We start from the raw sequence: 22,770 nt of genomic DNA on the forward strand, positions 1-22,770 counted from the left end.
TGCTTCCATGGCCAGGCAGTGTCAAGGTCCTGGGGAGGGAGCACCACAGCCAGGCTGGTGTTTCTAGCTAGGACCAAGAAGGGATTGCAGCAGGGTGCAAGTTCTGTCCCTATGGCTCTTGCACTTTGAGCAGTAGTGCCACAGTTAGTGCTGAAAACAATGGGTGCTGCCAGCCTGTAGCTGGAGGTAAACACACATACCTGCTCTGCTTCTCAGGTCAGATGCTGGAGACATGACGAAAAGGAAGAGAACGCAAAAAGGATTCGGACAGTTGGCAATCAAACATCTACAAAAGTCAGCAACCTGAGAGGCAACGCGCTGTACCACCTGGCAGTCAGGGCATACAACACGGCTGGGACCGGCCCTTCCAGTGCCGCAGTCAATGTCACCACCAAAAAGCCACGTGAGCGTCTGCAAGGATGGGAGGCTCTTGCCTGGGGGGTTTCTGCTTGCGCTCCACTCTCTCATTCTCAGGCTTTGCTGAGTCTGAAGGAGCTGTCAGACTTTGCTGGGTTTTTGTGCAGAAGACTTAGCAGCCACCTTTTACTTCTTGTGAGGCTCTTCCCCGTGTTAAGTAAGCAGAGCATGCAAAACTGAATCACAGCTGTGCAGGCAAATTAAATATTTATCTCCTCGTTCAAGAGGGCTTTTTTTCTTTTGGTCTCAAGCATGTTGAGCAACTGACTGAGTCCTTTTTCATTTAGAGCACTGTGTTGTGTCACACCTCTGTGACCTTGAGGACACAGGGCAGTGAAACAGCTCATCAGCTTTCCAGAGTGATAGGACTCTAGGCATGCTCAGCAGTGGTGGAGGAAGCATTACTGGGAGGGATCCAACTGGAAAACATTGCTCCTTAGTAATACTGTGCTGTGTATATTCTTATATAGCACCGAGTCAGCCCCCTGGAAACATCATGTGGAATTCATCTGACTCCAAGATCATACTGAACTGGGACCAAGTGAAAGCACTGGATAATGAGTCAGAAGTGAGAGGCTACAAGGTGAGTATTTTGTCAGCACAGGCAGCTGGACAACACTGCCCTCCACCAGCTCACTCATCACTCCCTGATCCTGCAGCAAATCCTCACTAGGCGTAGCTGTCACTGGGTTCTGGTATAGGGCTACAGGGAATGTTTCCATGAATCCAGTGTCGAGTCGGGGTTTATAGTAAGACCAGACAAGGTGTTTTTCATGGTACTTACAGGGTTTTCCAGAAACAGAGGTCATACTATATAGAGTGAGTACCTTCTCAGCCCACAGTCCTCAACCTGCTTGTTCCCTGTGAAGCTCCTACCTGCAGGACTGCTCTCCTGCCTTCAGTGGAAACCTTCCAAAGGCTGTAGTTGACTCCTTAATTGCAGACAAATAAAATGCTTTTTTAATAGCTCCCATTTTCTTCAGAAAGCAAAGCCAAAAGGAAAAGAAAGAGCATCCTCATTAGAAGCAGTTTTAATAGGGTATAATTTAACCAGAGAGAAATCTTGGGAAAAATTCAGCTCTGTCACCTTCCACAAGGGTTTAATTTGGCCTAAAGAAGACATTGGTATGCAATTGCCAGCCGTTGTCTTGAGAGTTGAGTCGTGCAAGCATTTCCCACCAGAGCTTGAAACGATGAAGAGCTTGGACATGCTCTGTATTTTGTTCACAGTCTGGAATGCCAGCAGCATTGGCTTTACCAGCCTGTACCAGCTCTCCTGAATTTCTGCACTAGCTTTTAAGTATCTCTGGTGCACTGTATCGGATTATCAAAAAGAAGTAATTCCTGGGGGTTTTTAGTTAAAACCTCAGATGAATCTCAGCAGTTTGGACCAACTTTTCACTACATATTTTAGGTTTGAAATGCAAATTAAGTTGTCAGTTGAAAGAGGATGGGAGAGACTCATCACCCTGAAAAAGCAAACCCTGTCTAGTGGGTTTCTAAGAAGTTCTCTTTTAACTTAGTGTTGGGATAGCACAGCCAGACTGATTTCTTTCCTGAACCATAGCAAAACATTGCCCATTTTTCATCTTTTCTTCTGGCATTTTTCACAATTTATGATCTAAATTAGTAAAATTCCCAGATCTTAGAAGACCATTCAGAAAAAATCATTTATTCTGGGAAGCCATCTGTGGCACCACATCAAATACCTCAACCTAGTTCCCTGAAGAAACATAATAATGAGTTTCTGACCTCTATAAATAAGCCTTGGGATTTATTTTAGCTTCATAAAGTTAAAGATTTCATGAAGGTGTTCCCCCAGCTACCTGTGCTATTTGGTACTGCACATCAGCATCACCCTCCTCCAGTGTCACCTCCCCACCCCAGGCACTGTCACCGCTGGGCTGTGCAGAGCAGCCCCTCTGAGACCAGGCCATGTATCTGAGCATCAGAGGCAGGGAAAGAGAAGCAGCAGATCTGGACAACCTTGGGGCAATGGCCATCTCTGCCCTTTCTGCCTCCTTTTCTCTCTCCCCTTTGCTGCAGGTTTTGTACAGGTGGAACAGGCAGAGCAGCGCATCTGTAATAGAAACGAATAAAACCTCCGTGGAGCTCTCGCTGCCATTCGACGAGGACTACATCATCGAGATAAAGCCGATCAGCGATGGGGGTGACGGCAGCAGCAGTGAACAAATCCGAATTCCAAAGATATCAAGTAAGGATGGGAGGAGCCAGGGTCCCGCATGGGCACTCTGGGATCCCCAGCCCTTCTATCCCTGCTGTTGGGGCAGACCTGCTTCACCCTCTCACTGTTCTCACCTAGAAGCAGGATGAAACAGAGCAGGGCCAGGCTGTAAGTCTGGCCATTTTCAAGGCAGGGAGCTGAAACCTAGACTTACCTGGGACCAGCAGTCACTCTGGCCCACATTTCTGATTTCATACTGAATCAAGATTAAATCATAGGAAATGCCATCATAAGTAGTTATATTTGTATTTAAGATTTCTAGACACTTTTCACTCTCTTACTTCCCTACTCGTATATATGTAGAATATATTGTTTCACTGCAATTCACTGTAACAAAATATCAAATGCAGTGTATAGAGGTTTAAAATTTATAAGGCTACTGTATAGCTGTATTCCATTGTGTGTTGGATACATAAATATGCATTTAGGGAAATGAGGTTGTGTAGAAGAACAAACAGGCAAGAGAGTATTTTATTACACAACATTGCTTTTGCAAAATCTCCATGTCCCATCTTCCATTAATAATGCCACAGTTTATAAGCTGCATTAAATCAGGAGCCTCTGCAATGCAGGAATATGGCATTAGAATTACAGCAATGTAAAAAACCCTGGGTGAGATCAGAATTCTCTTCACCATGGTTGTACACTGTGGCTATATAAACCATACAGAGGAATTTAATCAGCAGACGCAGGAGAGCGTAGGAGAGGAGGAACACATGCCAGTTCTTATTTGGCTCAGCACAGTGGGCACAGGTACACAGCTCCTCCGGGATGTGGATTGCGCCAGGCTGGTGCCATAAGGAACAGCTTGAATGTAGTACAATTGTAAGAAAAATAATATAATAAGTAAACAGGCCCTGAAGTAATACAATTGTGAGAGTGGCCTCAACACAACAGCAGCAGGAATTTGAGTTCAATGGAAAACTCAGTTAGAGAGGCGAAGTGCAGTGAAAAGGAGGTTATGTAGGGTCTGACCTCCTGGCCACCGCCACGCTTCCTTGGAGGAGCCAGAATTAATCTCTTGGGGTTGGGGTTAATGAGGGCTGCTCTTGTCACCGCTGGCTCATTTTCTCCCCCTCTCTCCTTTGCTCAGATGCATACGCAAGAGGATCTGGCTCATCCACCTCCAATGCCTGTACACTGTCAGCCATCAGCACGATAATGATATCGCTCACAGCTCGCTCCAGTTTATGACAAAAATCACATAAAGGACTTCTCGTTTATAATATAAGCAACATTTAGCTAGTTGTTTTGAAGACACCCAGTACTAAGTAATATTGTGGTTTGAGTACATCTTACTACTGGAAAAATGTTTATGCTTCTTTAGGAATGGCATTATACAGTACTTCCTCAAAGCAAATATAGCTTTGTCTGAAGTTTCCTTGGAAACTCTGCAATGCACTGAAAACATCTGTAATATGATGTTACCAAAGCAGTTTACATATGTCCTTATATGCATATTTTTTATTATATATTTAGTGTTTTATAGAATTTTTTAAAGTTAACATATGATGTAGATATTAATTTTTCCTCTGCTATAAAATGCTATGGACGACATTACCATGGAAATATTGTTTGGAATTTTTTCCTTTCTGATGGAGAGTTCAACGTTGTTCATAGTAAATTGGCTGCAACTTTACTGTACAGTTTTACAAGGCTACACAAGGCAGAACTGTTCCAGATTGGGTTTGTAATGCGGCTGTAGTTAACTGGCAGTTATGATGAGTCTTGTGTTGAATCAAGTGCTTATAACACACAAGATGTTATATTTTATTCAGAGGTCTAAGCAAGTCAAACTCTAAATACTCAGTAAGAACACTGTAACCTTGAAAAAGTACATGAAATTTGGTTGCTTGTGGACTACAGGACATGTAGCTAATATTCTGGCATTGTGCAGCAAGGGTTCATTTTACTGTCTTGAAATAGCTTTGTCTTTATCATGAGTAGCATTAAATTGGGTAGGAATGAAGATACTGCAAAGGTGCGATCTCTGCCTCTAGTGACAAAAAGGAACCTGAAGAAGCAAGCCAACAACTTGGTTCTCACCTTTGGGTGTAAAGCCAGTGAAGTCTACCTTGCTTTGGGAGATTTTATTCCAAGGAAATCAGGATACAGCAACTCCGAGATGTAAAGCTGCTCTGGGCTTGTCCAAACACGCACTGCTTTCCACGTGCATTGGAACATAACTCATCATCCTTCATATACCACCATGTAGAAAACTCTTGGGAAGTCCGGTCTGGACCAGGAGCCTCAGAGGAGCTGTGCCGTGCTTCACGGAGGTGTGGGTTGCCCATGGCAAGGTGGGATCTCTGGTAGCTCTCTCCTAAGAAGTCTGTGTTTCCTTATGAAAACTTTTCATAGGCACCTGAGGCAAAATAGAGTCACGCCGGAAAACGACAATATCCACAGCAAAATAATTCTTCTTAAGAGAAGGACCGTTTGTTACTATGGGGTAATTTTGTAAGTTCACTCAGATGGGATAATGCTAGTAAAAGGAAATGGAATTTTCTATAAAATTTTCAAGTTTAAATGCGCTGCAGTGGTATATTATTACTTTTTTTTTTCCTGATAGCCTGAATTTGCCTGTAACTTGTCTTTTTTGCTTACAAAATAATACAGTTAACTTCTAGACCTTCTAAATATATTTATTCAGTAACTCATAATCAGGATTCCACTTGTGTAAAAGTCAGGGGTGTTGACCAGAGAAATATTGTCAGTATTTCAAGCTGTGTTCCTTTCTTAGTTTGATATGGTTACTTCTATGTAAAAAGTAAAAAATAAGAGAAAACCAGAAAAAAACTACAAAACCAAGAAAAATGGAACAAAAAAAAGAAGCTTCTGTAGTTTTCTCCCCAGTGTAAATGATATTTATCAGTGATCTAGCAGATGTAATCTTTTTTTAAAGGTATTGGTAATAAATATTCTGTCATTTGTAAAGATACCTGTCTTCCAGGAGCATTTTTTCTCCATGTTTCATTCTGCCCAGTAACAAACCTCATCACTGCAGTAGCCAGCGCCTGCTGAGATGGTCACTGGCGTGAAGATACCAAAGAATTGTTGGATTAAATCGAATCTTTGTGGAGCCAGGAAGAAAAAAATCTATTTATAATTCTGCTTCCAAATTGACCCAAAAAATCTGCATGAGTGAATTTGGGGTGATAATGTCTATTGATGTAGTCACAACCTCTCCAAACTTGCATGGGTTGGTACTGTCAGAGCGGGGCCTTCTGCAGTTTGGGAACAAAAAGACAAAACTGGCATTACCCTCCCACTGATCATGGGTCTGGCCACAGCCAGCTGGGAGCAGGGTAGGAGGCAGCAGCTTCATGTAGGAGCTGACCCTGGACACAGAGAAGTGCACACACACACACACACACCCCGCAGACCTGAGGATTTGGGGGAGCATTGACTGAAATTGCTAAATCCACCCAATCTGCATTCCTAGTTCTGGATTTTAGGGTTGACAGCACAGGAGCTGTAGGATCAAGTTCTGCATTGCAAAGGAGCAATGCTGTGCTTTGCAATCAATGACGCCAAAAAATTAAATAGCCCCAAGACATAGTTCAGTTTTTAAAAGGCAAATTTAACATTGCCATGGGTAGAGCTGGGTGAGGGACGCACTCCTGCAGCTGCTGTTGTGGAGGCAGCAGGAAGAAGCTGCACTGGGAGGAACACATGAGGTTTATAACCGGGTTTAAATAAAAGACACTCAGAATAAATATTTCTTTATACTCTGGACACAGAACTGATAACTCTGTCCTGGAGTCAGCACAGTAACCTTCATCGGCAGGGTGGGCTGCGCAAGAGTGACAGAATGTGACAGGCGGCCCTGAGCGTGGCCTCTCCTCTGCACGTTCCCCAGTGCAGACCTTCATTTGGCAGTGATAGCAGATTCTCTGGGATGTACTGAACATGCTCCCTTTCCTCTCCCACCACCTGGAAAGACAGCAGTCTGCTCCGGGTATGATGGCTGTGAGGAGGCAGCTCTGCCAGGAATTGCTTTCCTGGTCCTGCACAGTAGCTCTTTACCAAAGGTGAGAGGTTCCCCCACTACACCTCTGCCAGGAGCAGCGCTGGGCTGCCAGTAAGGATGAGCAGGATGGACCAGCGGCCTGGCAGGGAGAATAGAGATGCTCCTGCGGCTTTCTATCAGCTCAGTTTTATTTATCAGTGCAAGTATAACACATACGTGCCAGTCTTCAAGCCCTGCCCGTCCCCAGGGGTACTCATCCGAAGGAACTGATGTGCCATTGTCAATTGGATTAACATCTGCACAGGTTTTCTCACCATAACCAGTTTATTGCAGTTATTTGCGTTGCTTTGCAGTGATGCAAGTCCTTACCACAGATGACACCAAAAGCCAAAAGGATGTTTTCCCCTGCCAGCTATGGGGAACACCTTGGCTCCTGAGGCCGCTATTGCCTTCACTATTATTCACATGACCAGAGGTACAGCTCAAATGCAAAATATGCTTAAATATATTGCTTTAATCTCTGCAATATCTTGCCATTAATGTGACTGAAATTATATTTAGAAATCTTATTTATTAGGCCACTTGAAAGCATGACATAAAATACATCACAGTAAATGAATTCTCTTTAGTCTCATTTTTTAGGATTTTACTAATGAAATTCTGATTGGTAAAGCTGGGCTCCTCAAATCCATTCAAATCACAATACAGGAGAGACATCTGAGGCACAAACATTGTTCCATTAATGAGCTACATTAATTTTGATGGAGCCATGCTATTTCACCCAGATGAGAGCTGGCCCATTCATTATTTCTAGTCTGTAGTACCTAGGAACAATATTACCTTAGGCACTTTCCCAAACAATTTAATTGCTGGGTCAAATCTTTCTCTTTATAATTTGTTAATGGGTTAAACCTCACCACTGCCCAGCTCAGCAGACAGGAGGTTGCTTGGAAGTAGCAGGGATTTCACAAGAAGAGGAGAGCTTTGTGGTCCACAGCCAGAAACGTTGAAGCCTGAGTTGCTTCAGAGGTTTGAGGCAGGTTTATTTGGTAACTCACTCAGTGGAGGACACAAGATAAGTAAATAAACCACCAACAGAAACTGACACTGTCCAAACCCAGTTCACTGAAGATGGAAAAGCAGTGAAGAAAACCAGTTCCGATACTGGGTTTGGGTTTTCAAAATCACCTGAAAGCAGCTGAAGCTGTGCATGAAGGAGAAGCCCAGCTCCTTGCAGCTCAGCCTCTTTAAGAGCAGCGAGAAGTCCTTGGCACGCTTCCTTAATTGCTGTACAGTTGAAAACTCTGCACTCCCAGGCTGTGTTTTGTTTTGTAGATGCAATTCAGGAAGTTTTGTAGTCTGTGCCTTTTTTTGTTTTCTGTTTCTTTTTTTTTCCTCTCCTTAAACTTTAATCTCTTGTGCCAGGAAGCACAAACAATCTCTTCTTGTCCTTTTGTAGATGCTGCCAGCTCATGTCAAAGGCAAGAGCCTGCAAAGGAGCCTTGGACTGAAGATGAGTGAGAAGCCAGGGAGGCAGCCACTCTTTCAGAGCCCACCACTCCAGAGACATTCCCTCATTCAGAAAGGAGTGTGAGGAACACAAGTGAAGATCTCATTTCATACTGAAGTTGGGGTCTTGCAGCACCCACTGGCTTCACACAGCCAAAAGCTGGGGATGCTTAAGCCTCAGAGAAGCCAAGATATTAAAAATGCCTATTTTGTTGTGCAGACTGTACAAACTGGGACATTTTGTTGAGTAGCTTATCAAGACACAAGGCACCTTGTGGAAGCAAGTCCTAATGTCCTGCAGGAAACATCACTGCAGCAGAGGTGACATGAAGCGCACTCCAGGGCCACCAGCCTCACCAGCCCTGCAGACTCTCAGAAGACAGAGTCATCAATGGCATTGCAGTAGAGATCTTCAGCAAAGCTACTGAATTCGGTCTCTGTCTCACTGGTGCAGGTACGTGCTCTCTGGAAAGCAAACATTGCTGTTAGCTGGTGAACAGGGAGGTTGTGCTGGTTTTGTCTGGGATAGAGTTACTATTATTTGTAGTAGCTAATATGGGTTGTGTTTTGGATCTGTGATGGAAACAGTGCAGATAACACAGGGATGTTTCAGTGATTTCTGAGTGGGGTGCACAAACAAGTGTGCAGAGATGGGGTGACTCGCAGAAGGAAGCAGAAAGCTCAGTGGGAGGCAGAGCTGCTCCTCAGAGCTAAGGGCAGTTTCAAGGGCCACACTGCCATCACTGTGCAGGGCTTTTGTCACGTTGTCCAGCTGTTTACACTGCAAATTGAGGAACTGAATGCCCACAGGAAAGAGCTGCTGAAGGTTCACTTTCCTGGTGATCTCACAGAGCCATGTCCTCACCTCTCCTTGCCAGTGTCACTGCCCATGCAGCCATGGTACCAGTAGAAAGCCTCAAGCCAGTATCGCCTACCTGCGCTGAGCTAGCTCGAAGTAAAGAAACAGTTAAAGACAAGGCAAAGCTGCTTTTGACAGAGAAACAGCCTTTGCATGCTCACATATTCGAGCTGCAGTGTTACTATTTGTTATTTCTCATATTCTTATTTGTGATACTCTAAGTCATGTTACTTTACATCAGTGGTTTTAATTACAAACAAATATTATATGATAATCTTTTAAGCCTGTTTCCCTGACCGGACCATGGAATAAGAATAATACACAAAAAATCAAACCCCTATTCTAAGGGGACAAATTAAAATCAAGCTACTGAGCAGCACTTCCCTTGAGCAGACAACAAGGAGTTTTATCTTATCTGTAAGGCAAATGTATTTATCAGGAAGTAACAGTGAACAAAATAAGGCTTAAGACCAGCTTAACAGTAGGACCACAACATTGCCCATTGTTAGGTTTCACAAAATAAAGCAGCTCTCCAGGTGTCAACCTCCAGTCCAAGGCAGAGCTATCTGCCTGGCTGTGCTCAGTGGAAGGAGCAACTGCATTTCCATACAAAAGGCAAAGCCATACCACACCATGAGCCTGAAATTCGTTGCATATTAGAAAAGCACTTAGCCCTTTTGTTCATTGTTAACTCTCCCCAAAACATTTCATCCACAAACAAAGCCAGATGCAGAGCTACTGCAGACTGGGACCTGCCCTCTGCAGAAGAGGTGGCCACATAGCTATGTGAGAACTGACCACAGTAGTTAATGATTGCAAGAACTGCCTCACAGATTGCTAAATTCAATGGCTAACTCTATGTTATAGTCAGGCTGTGCATATCATTACATTAACTGAATTTCCCACTTGGCATGTTTTGCACAACACGTTTGACAGTGTAGTCTGCATATTGTATGGACATTAGAGATTCTAAGAGGTCAAAGGCTTTAACTGAGCAGTAATGATCTACACAGCCCCAGCCATCCAGGGAAAGAGCAGCACACAAACACAGTATTCCTTGTAATAAAAACAAAAAAAGAAATGAGTGACTGAGATGTTATTTTACCTCATAGTTATTTGGGAAAGGGTCTCTGAATTTGTTGCTGGGTGTTGGAATTGGTGGAAAGAGTTTACTCCATACATGGTTTCTGCAAAAAAACAGTAGTGATGTGAAAAAATTGCTTTTTCTGATGCACGACATAACCAACAAGCAGCACATGCTTAGCCCCATGAGAAGGCTTGATCCCTCTCACCAGCAGCCCTCCTGCCTGCCTCGCACTCAGTCATCAGCATCTGATTGCAGCAGCAGGCTCAAAAGGGGTCAAAGTAATGGATAACGATCCATCAGCAGAAACCCTGTGGACTGGGCAGGTGTGCTGTTCCTCACAGGACACTTCGGGACCCTGGGGACATGCAGATGACAAAGATGAGGCAGGATGACTCTGTTCCCCAATCAGCCTCTCCCATCACAGCTGCAGCCAAAAGCCAGGATGTCTGATCCACAGGGCACTGCTATGTCTTTTACTGGCCAATAACAGGTCTGTCTTGGAGAGATATTAATTACTCTGATCTGTCTGTTCATGCTCATGGTCTTCCCAAGGGCTGCATTGTCATGTATCTTGTTTGGACAGTCAAGACAGGCTGCCTCTTGCTCAGCCTCTGGTTTCTGGACATAATCTGCAAATAATGGTGCACCAAGGGAACAAGGAGGAGGCAAGGAATGGGATCAGAGATGACTGACAATAAATAGTTTTGCCTAGTGGTGTAATAACTCATCTTGCTAACACCCTTTGAGATACCCCTTCCCTGCCTGACATGCTTTAGTCTGGCTCAAGCAGGCAGGCATAGGTATTTTTGTGATAGTAAGTACTGCAGAATGAACTTTTCTTGTCTTTGATATATTCCAGAGTACAGATTTTACATTTCAGTTGCCAAAAAACATTTGCTATCTCTACTTTTGGATAGCACAATGTCTAAACAGGGACAGATTTTAATGGGAACTTGTAGTGAGTGGATATTATACTTGATCTATAAAGCAGAGATGTGGCCAAGGTGTGGAGCTCCATTTTTTCGGACCAAAGACAGACCACAGAATCACAGAATGGTTTGGGTTGGAAGAGACCTTAAAGATCACCCAGTTCAAACCCACTGCTATGGGCAAGGACACTGTTCACTAGACCAAGTTGCTCAAAGCCCTGTATACCTGGTTTATTTTGTAACAGCTCTCCTGACTGATGTCTGGTTAGTTCAATGATTATGGTTTTACAGCTATTCTTCCAAAAGCTGAGTTCTGTCAAGCTTTTTTTATCCTATTATTCCTCTTCACCAGCGAAGTGAGGAGAAATAATATTTTCTTACTATCAGTTTGGAGCTAAACCTTTCTGTCTGAGATGCTGCTGCCTGGAAGGAGACATTAATGCTTAAGTAATTTTTAGGTGAAGGAAGGGCCATACTACTGCTCACACAATAGACCTGACCAAGCAAGCTACAGGATGTGTCCCCATTTCTGCACATGAGTTTGAGACTCAAGTGTACAGCCAGAAATGGGAATATGGGGAGGAAAAGCAGGCGTGAGTTGTTTCTAGGAGACATTTGTATCCCCTTTGTTGAAATGCTGAACACAGTCCAACCATTGCAGGCTGCAGAAGACAAGTCAGGCTGTGCAGTCACTGGAAGCAGGTGGCTGCTGGTGGCTTCGCAAATCATGGTGCTGGTAGAACTAGAACTAGAACTCAGGAGTGGGACCAGCACCTGGCATCGTATCTACTCTTCACAGCTTTCCTGCTAAGGGTTGGTCTTTCTGATCGTAGCTTTGCAAGCACTGTTGTCTTCACAGCTCCTGCCCAAGATTGGGTGTCCCAAGCCTCTCAGAGGGAAGGCCCTACAGGCCACTTGATTTCACCTTATTTCAGCTCTGAGTGTGATTTTGATGTGAGGACACATCAAATTTTGCTTTTGTTGTGTAGTGCAACCAACAGGATTTGGGTTTTTTGGAACTGGCATGTTTCTAGTTGTGCTCTTTGTCAATAGAAGATTTTGATTGAGCCATATCAAAAGTATTTATTGAGTCAACAAAATGCATAAGTTTTACTTTGCTTCTGGAATAGAAACACTTAAGGAGGGGTGCACAAATGCTCAACAGAAATGAGGCAGGATGCTCATGTTCATGAGGGCTGCTTGCCCCTCAGGTGCAAGAATCTTTGCAGTGAGATGCTGGTGGTAGGGTGACAGGGGTGCCCTTAGAATGGTCCTGTTCTTTTTTGTAGGACACTAAAAAGTTGGAGTTATGTGGTTAAATATCTTGTCTCAAAATGCATTCCAGATAACTCTGCTTGTCTCTTTACAGGTTAGAGCATGGCTCTTTCCATTAGCACTATTTGGACCTTCAGGACTTGGAAAACATCCCACAAGACCCTTATGCCTCAACAGAGTGTATCAAGCCTCTTGCCACCTTCCCCACAGGCTGTGATGTGAAAAGGCCAAAGAGAAGTACGTAGGAGAACAGGTTCTTCTTTTTCCTTTTCTAACTGCTACAATGAGATTGATAAAATATTTGTTTCCACAGGACATCAGAGCACCTTTCCTAGTGTCTTGCCTCCTCTGAGATTCCCATGACATTTTCCAAATGATTTCCCATAGCGGGTGGCTGCTGGCTGCTGGATGTGGGCTGCAGAAGAAGGAGGGGACCTGGTGGAGGTCAGAATGACCACATTGATTTCAGGTTATGGACGGCTACTGACTCTCCTCACATCAATTAAGTGGAGAGCAGCTGGGAGCAAGTTATTAACTGCATCCTCCTGTAGGCTCACCTCCAGGAGAAAACGGTATTCCAAGGCACAGCCTAAGGAACTACAGATGATGTTCATTCATAAAGACAGAGGTCAAACCAGGAAAACATTCAATTATATTTTTTATCAAGACAGTAACCCCATCAACTACTGCAAGGAAATTAATGGAAAAGACTATCCAAACAGTCCTAAATGGCTACTTTGCCTTGTAGCATTTCTTCCAAATGGTGTTCTGTATGTCTGATGCCTGCAATCACCAGGAAGTACAAAGAGAAATTTATAGAACTCTTTGCTATAATGGAATTACTTAAAATGGCTTTAAATTGTATAAAATTTGAAATTATTCTGTGCTTGAATTGCATGGTACACTTTATGAATTTTCAAAAGCAGTAAAAATTGAGAGTACCAATGAAACTGTGATCTAGGGAACCTGTTCTGTTTTTCTTTTATAAATACCTGCAGACACAACAAATGAGCAGGCTAAGCATTGTGTTTCATCTTACATTTCCCATCTCCTCCCAGGGCAGACTGGGGTATTAGAGAAGTGGCAAGGACTCTGAGCAAGAAGCATCTTGCAGTGGATTAAAGCTAGCAACTTCATGAAATTTAGTGCAGCAGGCAGATGAAATGTTAATCACATTAGTCAAAGATGAAATGTCACAAACCTTTGGGTGCTAAGGAATTATATACTAGCCAGGCAGAGAGAAACTCTTAGAAGCAACCAATCAAGCAGCTGGACCTTGAAAAGCCATCTTAAACTTGCCTAATGTATTAAAGTCCATGAAATGCGTTAGTACAGCATCTTCAAGCTGGTCCTTGAGCAGAAGTCTTCCCCAATACCTATTTCTCTCCCTGTTTCTGCTTCAGGATCTCTGCAGGGGAAAACTGCATAACATCCAAATACTTGAAGAACTCCACAGGAAAACATGGAGTAGCATGACTGCTACTAACTGGTGTTGGAACTAACTGCTATTGGTGTTTTGCTGTCCCAAAGAGAGAGAAGAGAGCTGACAAGATGATGCTAGAGCAGTGGAGGACCTACAGCTATATGGACAGGTCAGCCTGTAAAAGAATCAGTGATGTGAGTAAGAGTGGTTTGGGGATTTCCACCAATACATCAGGACTGCATAGCTGGGAGTAAGTGTGTATGACTCACAACATGAATAAACTCTCTGAGGAGTTAATCTGTCTTGTTCCAAAAAGGATTGCTTATTGAGACTTGCTATGCTAATTAAATTCACCTAAGAACAGGTTATCATAGACAACAGACATTTTAGGGAGAGTTAATAACAGCTATTCTAATGTAACATTCCTGTAGACAAGACCTTTATGTGATAAAGGAAATGTGATATGGAAAGGAAAATAGCCAAGAGCACATCAAGATGACCAATAAATTAAAAGGCATTAAAGAAATGAATAAGAAATTAGCAGAGTCAAGGACAGCACTTTCATTACTGGGAGCTGTATTTACTGTGGACTGATAATTGCTGCTTGTTGCATGTTTCAGGGGAGAAGCTTGCAATTAGATTGATTCCTTAATTCACTTGATTTGACTAGTCACAGCTACAGAAATCCAAAGTATATCTGGTTTCTTCACAGCACATTTTGAGGAGTTTGGCTACATGACATCTGCTTTTACTACACAGCACCCATAGCCTCTGTAGTAATTAAAACTAAACTAAACAAATTCAAAACCACAAAGCAACCAATATTTTAATGCTCTTGCTCCTGTTAAAGGTTAGGAGGAGCTGCAAGCACAAAAGCACTTAATTTTTACCTCTTCAGAGCATCTACTCCTTGATGTCAGGTGAAATTCAGACCCCATGCCCAGAGCCCAGTGTAGGGCATGTCTGTGAGCTGAGCTAGACAAGACTAAGAAAACACTGCTCTGTACATTTTAGCCATGAAAGATGCTCTCAGCAGCTTTCACTATGGTTAATGACAGCATCCTCCTGGGGAAATCATTGACCCAAGCAGATCCATTTAAGTGAATAAATGAGATCAGGACAAATAGATTTTTAACAAATTCACCTCAATCAGTAGATGGTTTTGCTGTTGAAGATTAAATTGAATAACTCTGCTACTCCACCAATGTTGCTGAATATTATTGTTGATAATTAATGAGGCTGACTTTTGCTGTGTGTAATTATGCTTCAGTACAGAAGTGTCCTTTCTTAAAATTAAGCAAAGGTGGTAACATCCACACACGCTTGTAAAGCACTAGTCCTTAGTTATTCAGTAATTAAACAGAATACGGTGATACTCACGTTTTGCATATTATAGCAACAAGCAGGAATGCACAGCATGTGGACACACAAAGCACAGCGAGAATCCAGACTGTGGAATTCTCCAGTTTGTTTTGCCCTGAATTTCAAAGGTAAAAAAATATTATTTTAGTGCAGATTATTTTAAGCCCACTCTTACAAAATATTTCATCAGCTGTTTTATGTGATTATATTCAGATCACAAATTAACATGCAAACAGTGAAGACCTGCTATCTGGAATTAGAAATGAAAGGCAGAGCTTCACGAACAATTTCCATTAAACTGACTTTCTAGTTTCAACAATACATTTATTTCATTTTGACATGAAGGAAAAAAAGAGCCAAGAAGCATGAGGAGTGAGGCCACCAGAAGGTTGATACAGTCTGTTAGCTGCCATCCCAAGACACACAATGCCGTGCAGTGAGGGCACAACTGGTACTCAGCAGAGACACTGTTTGTTAATAATCTCAGGCACAAACTGTTTGTTTTCCATTAAACCATTATTCAGTTTCTGTTAATCCTTTCTAGCCAGGAACTGTATTTCTATAGCTTCCTAAACTTGCCTGTAAAGAAGACAATGAACACCCCATTCTTCTTGAGAGCTAGCTGCTGGTACATTTTCTCGGGAAGAATTTCTCTACTGTCTCTGCCTGTGAGCATACACAGATATTTCTATCAAGGTCAGTGTTTCTGTTTTGAAAAGGCATTGCTCAGTGGCCAGGGCCATTATTTGGTGCCACATTATGCATTATAACAAAAACATTTACATTGAAGTGCATTTTCAAAAGGCTGCCGAGTTATGATAACTACCTGTTCTATGCATCAAGGTGTCAGCACTGCCATTACTGGGTAATTGAAAGGACATAAATCAGCCAGCAGCAGGAGTGCTGGGTTTATTGCTGCTGTAGACAAAACAATACTCAATTGTGGACAGATTTGTCTCTGAGAAATGAGGAGCTGAGCCTGCTGTCTCTGCTGATGGCTGTGGTTGCACAGCAGTCCAGAGAGCAGCGTGTGGATGACACTACGAGCAGGGCTGTGTGATCCATCCTGCACTTCCACAGTACCCTAATGGGGCACACAGTCAACCTTCAACATTGTAATTAAAAATGGGTTAAGACGGCTTATTTTGTCTTCAGGGTTACCACTTTTCTTTCTGGAAAATGAGATTTAGGATGTAATTGTCAATGAGTTGTGCTTTGTGTAAGTCTTGAGGATGACTGAGGCAGCAAACTGTGCAAAGTGATTAAGTGCCATAAACCAATTTTAAGCTATCCAGCATGACAGGTGGGAAGAGTATCAATTTTCCAAACCAAAAACAGAAGGGTCCTAAGTCTTTTCCATCTTATAGCATCAGTTGGCAATGGCCTCAGAAAGGTATGGTCAGGCAATGCTCACTGCAACTCAGAGCGTAGAAGAATTGCAGACACTTCACTGTGGCTCTGGGGACCTGTCCAGCATGTTTCTCCTTGGACTTCTCTTGGAGACGTACTCACAACAAGCCTCTAAAAACCCCTTTCTACAAGAGAAAACTGTCCCACTCACCCATCCACACTGATTTTTTCTTATCTAGCTTTGTTTGACTGCAACGGTTCTTTCAGAGACAGCTGGTATCGAGGTGCAGTTCTACAACACCCACTTTGGCAGCACGTGTCTGCATTTCCTGGGGTTTGACTGCCAGTGCCTGAGCGAAGGATTTAGAATTGTGCTTCAGCTTTCAGCAAAGCCACAGGATGCAGAGTCTAGGCCACAGTGTTTTTCTCAGGATATGGACTCAGAAGAGGTCTGTTGGTCTTAAAATTAGTCTCATTGAAATACTTCCCAGATAGATGCATGAGGCTAATAAACAGGCCCAGTTTTCTTCATTAACGAGATGTTTGGTCAGCCTCCTGCCCTGGGTCAGTGGTCAGGTTGCTAAGCCTCTCTTCCCAAGGGCTTGTCAGTGCCATGGAGCCAGGTGGGAAGGTTAAGGGGATATGTTAGAGTAAGGAGACAAAACACCAGCAGCTTTGCATTCACTAGCAAACAGATATGAGGAAAAAGTACAGTAAACAGGAGAGCATAAGGGACTTTTTTTTAAGTGAAAACCAGGAAATTAAGAAACTCAAAAGATAAGAGCAAAGGAGGATGTCTAAGAAAAAACAGTTGATAATGTGTCTTGATAAGGAAACTGTTATTTCCAGAAAAACATGTTCAGCAAGCAGGAAATACAGAACAAAGTGGAGCAAATGATCACTTTCCTAAGATGCTAAAACCATGCTCTTTTTTTCCCCCCAACATTTAAGAATTTAGATAGCTCCAGTACAGTAGTTGTTGATATGATCACTCATATTAACTTCCAGCATGAACATCAAGATGCATGCCAGGGAAATTAATGTAAAAAACTAAAGAAGTAATGCAACTAAAAGACCTTACCTAGGATTTAGGACTTACTTAAGCTAATTTAAAGCAGTCTCCGAAAACATAGGCATGTAAAACTAAAACAGTCTAAAAAATCCTCCATATATCCAAAAGTGGTGTTTTTTTCTTTAATGGAACACAGATTTAACTCCCCTTGGCTTTCACAAGTCAGTTTCTTCAAATACTTCTTTTCCTGGCTTCTGTTAAATTTAGTTGGTATGCACGCTCATGATTAGGCAGTATTTGCTTTCCAGCAACGTAATAATATTCACTAAAGACAGAAACATACCATTCTTACCAACATAAATAATTTCACTCCAATCACTCCAAAAACCTCTTGTACAACATATGTGATGATTAGCTCTTATTTGTATGGAATACCTGCTGGTAACATCAATCCGTAATCTGAAGGCATTAACGGGTATTTTAAGTATCTGTTAGGAAAAAAGTATCATACTGTTATAGATTACTTAAGACTAAGCAAATCAGAAAATAAACTGTCATCATGTTTATCTTTCTATTTTTTTTAACTCTTTTACTAGATTAGCTGAGCATCTGGCCTTGTTTTTTAAATAAGAAGGTGTAATTTCTCTCATAATACACCAATATTTCAGGGTAAATTCTGGAGAGATACCTCATTTTGCATTCTTCCTTAAGACACTTCATGCTGAATTGTCAGCATTGTCCATTCTCTTATTGTTCTGAACCCAGATGCATAAAACTGAGTAACTCCAAATTTAGTCCTGCTTTCCTAAGTGTCTTGGGAGATAGTTTGTGGGAGAAGAAGAGGGAAAACAAGGAAATTTACGAGACTTTGGGTTTGCTGAACCCTAGTTACAAATGGGACACAAGTTTCAGCAAAAGTCCATAGTTTCAGAAATGTTCTAATGGCAGGCTTTGTTTTAAATGCTTTAAAATTTGTAACATATCCACAAATATGAAGACTTTGACCAGGTTGTGTAAAGGCAAATTCTAGCTATATAAATAAGACAGTCAGCTCAGAGAGTGAATGCTATGTAACACTTGGGCTTCAGAGAAGCAATTACCTGCTTGTTACCTGACTTCAAGTTGAAGAGGTAAAATTCATATTCAAAGCATTCTTCAGGGAAAGGAGAAATTGGCTTCTCCCATGTGGCCAGGAGATCATTTTGCTCTAAGAATACAGTGACATTTCTGGGAACATTCACTTTCTCTATAAAAAGAAAACTGTACTGGTAAGTTATTTATTTAGAGCCAAGTTTAAATACTAGCAACTGGAGCATTTTATAACCTGATAAGTGTTTCCATGTAGGACCTATAATCCTTGAATTTATTTTACCTTTTGGACAGAGAAGATAAGGATTTAGGAGGAATAACTACATTGCAGAAAACAGTTAAGAGAAAACAGTTTTAAAAATCCATTTAGAAGTTTTGGGAAACTAGATTACTGGTGGGGGAGAGAATTTATTAAATTACTTTTCACAAAGGCATTAAATTAATGATAGAACAGTTAGAAAAACCTAAACAAACAAAAGATGTAACTAGGAAAGTTATTGAAAACTGAAACAAATTCAAAGCAATGCATCAGCAGCTATGAGGGGGATGATTTCTAAGAAGAAAGTATGTCAATTGTTTTATCTTAATGAAGCCATGAAAAGGGGAAATCATATCTGTTAATAAAGAAGTGAAATGTATGGAACTAATGCAGGAAAAGAAATTATTTGGGTAGATGAAAGATGATGGAGAGCCACAGCTGATACTACCTTTTACTCAACACTATTGCCATTTTTTAAAAGGACATGGTTATCTTCAACACCATGTGTCTTTTTCCTTTTAAAGAATGACTGTAAAATAAACGGTAGTAAAATCTGTACTTGAAGGTAAAATCAAACTTCGTTATAACCATCCATTTCTGTCTTATAATCTCTTACAATTTCATTAAGATGTCTGTGCAACGCCAGCACATATTCTCCCCTGCATCAAGAATCATCCAGTCCAGAAGTATTATCTCAAAGATCTTTTCAGAATCCTGCTAGACATTTGTAAGTATTTTTTTAAATGTATTTTTACTCACCAATGGCATTTTGTTTAAACAGCTGCTGAAAAGGCTTGACTGCAGCATACTTGCTAGAACCGTTAATGTGTATTACAATGAGATTATCAACCTCTTCAGGATCAATATGAGTCACTGAAAATCTGCACTCAGTATTCCTGTTCCACTTGTCTTTTATATAATCTTGACACTCTTCAGTGTACATCTCATACCTAAATTAAAATACCTGTCAGGCATGATGGTCTTAAAGAAATTAATTACTGACTTAAATAGGAGAAAACACCAACCTGTAAAATAGGAAGTAGTTGGTATCTTCTGGTGCTTCTTGGCCAGGAAGCCAAGTGCAGTGAAGAGAAACAGTACTAGAAATGCTGATGCGTGTAACACAGGACAGATTGGTGACAGATGTCTCTGGAGCACCTAGAGAGTCAAGGAATTATAAAGCAGTATGAAAAATCTTATTACAAAAGTCGTAAGAAATTCATCTTGCTAAACCATTTTGACTACAGCCTTTGGTCCATTATTTCTATGTCTATTGTATCCAGTTCTCTTCCTTAACACACAGGTTTGTCAGTTATGGATGGATGAAGATTCTCAGTGTAAGTAAAGCTGTACCACACAGCACCATTACATATTTCATGTACATCAAGGCAATATGGTCTTTTAAAATCCTAGAGTGTATGAAAGTAGGTTATCTTAGCCTTAGCAAGGAATTAATCTCAAATTTTATATGGTTTATCCATGTTCTGCACCTCCAGATTGTACTCCAGGCTCCATAGCAGTAGATAAAGGCACAGCCTAAATCATTTTGTAAGATCAGTGTGGCAAGCAGAAGAGGAAATGCTGTATTTTTCAAGTATTAAACCTGTCATTTTTGATGCCTAATCCACAGAGCGGGGCAGAACACAAAATTCAGACCTCCCCTGCATTTCTTCTTACCTGGTGCAGGTGGGAGTTCTTCCTTCACCCAGTCACTTTTCATCTGAAGGTCATTATGGAGCAGTAGCGTTCGAACGTGTGCTGAGAAACCATTGTGAAGTGCAGCTGTTCGGATACTGTGAGTCTTCTTTGTATCATACTTGAAATATCAAATAAGCATCACATGTAATGGAAGCCAAACTAAGGGACCTATAAAGACTGATCTGGACTTTGCAAAGCGGCAAACCAGCCAGCTAACTTGGCTGGGTATGTTAAGTGTATACAGCTACAGAGTACAAATAATCCACACAAGAACTGTCTAAGGTTTCTCACTTAAGACAACAGGAACCTTATCTTCCCAAAAAGTTGTTTATGGCATACAGCTGTGATGAAATATGATGTGACATTTTAATGATACCCTGGCATTAATGTGAATTAAGTGAGCTGACATGAACAGGGAGCACTATCACTTAAAACCAGTATCCATCTTTCCCCCAAGATAAACACTGCAGACTGGGACTGCCAATACCCAAGCTAAGCCTTGTCCCAGCAGACCTATACCATAAGCATAGCTGAAAGGGAATCTCTCCAACGCTCAAAGTATATATTTATGATGTAAGAGAATAAGTGATTTGATGTGCTAATTATTCAAGAGGCATATCACATGTACTGCACCCACGTTTGGTGCAATATGTTTAACTCAGCACGAATTTTACCTTCTTAGGATAGTGGACTTATTCTTTATCTTACCTCTTCAGGCTCTGGGCTTAGGATTTTCACATCATATCTAATAGTGTAGTTTTTTTGTTCTTGATTAGGGTTTGGTTTCCACTGTAAAAGTACTTGGGCTAATGCAGAGACTGTAAGGGTGAAGTTAACAGGTGGGAAAACCTGAACTGTAAGGGAGAAAAGTATTCATAACATAGTAATACAGTGAATTGTTTAGAACAAGAGCTTTACAAGCAGTAAGCAATACAAGCTTATAATACAAGAAAATAATTTCATTTCAATATTATATTCTCTCAACACCTTCTTATAAAATGTTTCTAATATTTGAAAAACACCTTTAAATAACAACCAAAACTTTATCAAAGAAGAGTTTACTTAAAATTTAGCTTAAAAAGGATTTTTTACAACAGTTTCATCTTTGGTTTGTGAATTAGGTGTGGGGTTTTCAACTTGATCCTCATATCCACATAGACACAAGGCATCTGTACTGAAACAGGGCTGACAGAGGGATCAATTGTATGAACAATTCTCACCCACATAAGCTTGCAGAAGAGCATAACATGAGTAGCATTCTAAGAGAAGGCTGATGGCACCAAGAAATTATACGTGAGATAAGAAACAAAATTATAAACAGAAGAATTAAGTATAAATGGAAGAAAACATAGAAAGATGGGAATGACAATTTAAAATGACAGGGCAAGAGGGATTCCTGGACTGCATATGGAAATGAGGAAGATCTCATGCTGGGGGAAAATGTTAGCATATAAATAGCAAGGCAATGAAAAAATCAATCTCCTCCCCTCCATTTCTAGTCTTCTTCGGAGCTTGCCCTCTCTTAATTGCCATCTCCAATGCAGCTAAAGGACATCAATCCCCACTTCTTACATGGTTTCAACCTTTGATGCCCACTAGTTCCATTTTCAAACATGCACCTTGCACTAGGAAAACTGCCTCATAAAAGCTCAGAAAACGCCAACACAAACCACACTGAACTGTTTCCCTTAAAATGCTCCTTTTTTGAGATGCCCACAAAAAAAATGTCCCCATTAAGGCTGTTGATACACCATGATTATGCCAGCAATTCTTTGTGTCACCAAGGTTCTGCAACAAACTGCACTTTTGTTCCTGGAGGTAAAATTGCTATCTGGAATAATGCCTTCACTCTGGCTGGATTAAATTGTTGAATAAACCAGGCCAGGAACTACTGTCTAGCCTAGAGGGCAAGTGGTGTGGCACAAGTTTTATCTACGTGCCTTATGGTTCTTTCCTCTCAAAGTAAAACAGTCCTCAGGCACTATCTGGAAGCAATCTAACAGACAAACTGTCCCAGGAAGCATGTTAACACAGCACAGTCATCTGTCGCCCTGGACTCAAATGGCATGCCATGGACTGTTTTATTCATGTGTAGAACAGTGCATCTGACCAACAGGTAGAGGGGCCCACTGGTGCTAAAGCTACACACTGGTAGAAGGAAAATGCCTTACCTTCTGAAGCCTGAGGTGTGTGTGGCTGAATGAAGTTTGCTGTCCAAAGGAGGATCACAAAAAATTTCATCATGTTGGATATGATCAATAAATGGTATATGAGAACAGCCAT

The 22,770-nt window shown here is 41.5% G+C and overlaps 2 protein-coding genes across 2 annotated transcripts in view; one reads left to right on the forward strand and one right to left on the reverse strand.

The window, feature by feature from the left end:
• Positions 1 to 4,077, forward strand: part of CNTN4 (contactin 4) — a 163,133-nt gene extending 159,056 nt beyond the window's left edge. The window contains exons 19-22 of the mRNA XM_031049239.2: positions 217 to 403; positions 888 to 1,000; positions 2,464 to 2,632; positions 3,756 to 4,077. Of these exons, the coding sequence (XP_030905099.1) occupies positions 217 to 403; positions 888 to 1,000; positions 2,464 to 2,632; positions 3,756 to 3,856 (570 nt within the window). The 3' untranslated portion in view covers positions 3,857 to 4,077. The remainder of the gene's footprint in view (positions 1 to 216; positions 404 to 887; positions 1,001 to 2,463; positions 2,633 to 3,755) is intronic.
• Positions 4,078 to 8,516: 4,439 nt separating this feature from the next.
• Positions 8,517 to 22,770, reverse strand: IL5RA (interleukin 5 receptor subunit alpha). The gene is made up of 10 exons (XM_034066542.1): positions 22,659 to 22,770; positions 21,196 to 21,341; positions 20,467 to 20,605; positions 19,815 to 19,947; positions 19,549 to 19,739; positions 18,542 to 18,687; positions 17,794 to 17,929; positions 15,098 to 15,194; positions 10,109 to 10,190; positions 8,517 to 8,609 (listed from the first exon to the last, which is right to left on the reverse strand). Exons 1-10 carry the CDS (start codon positions 22,768 to 22,770, stop codon positions 8,517 to 8,519), a joined length of 1,275 nt encoding a protein of 424 aa, XP_033922433.1.

This window comes from Melopsittacus undulatus, chromosome 9 (assembly GCF_012275295.1).
Source record: "Melopsittacus undulatus isolate bMelUnd1 chromosome 9, bMelUnd1.mat.Z, whole genome shotgun sequence".
Lineage (NCBI taxonomy): Eukaryota > Metazoa > Chordata > Aves > Psittaciformes > Psittaculidae > Melopsittacus > Melopsittacus undulatus.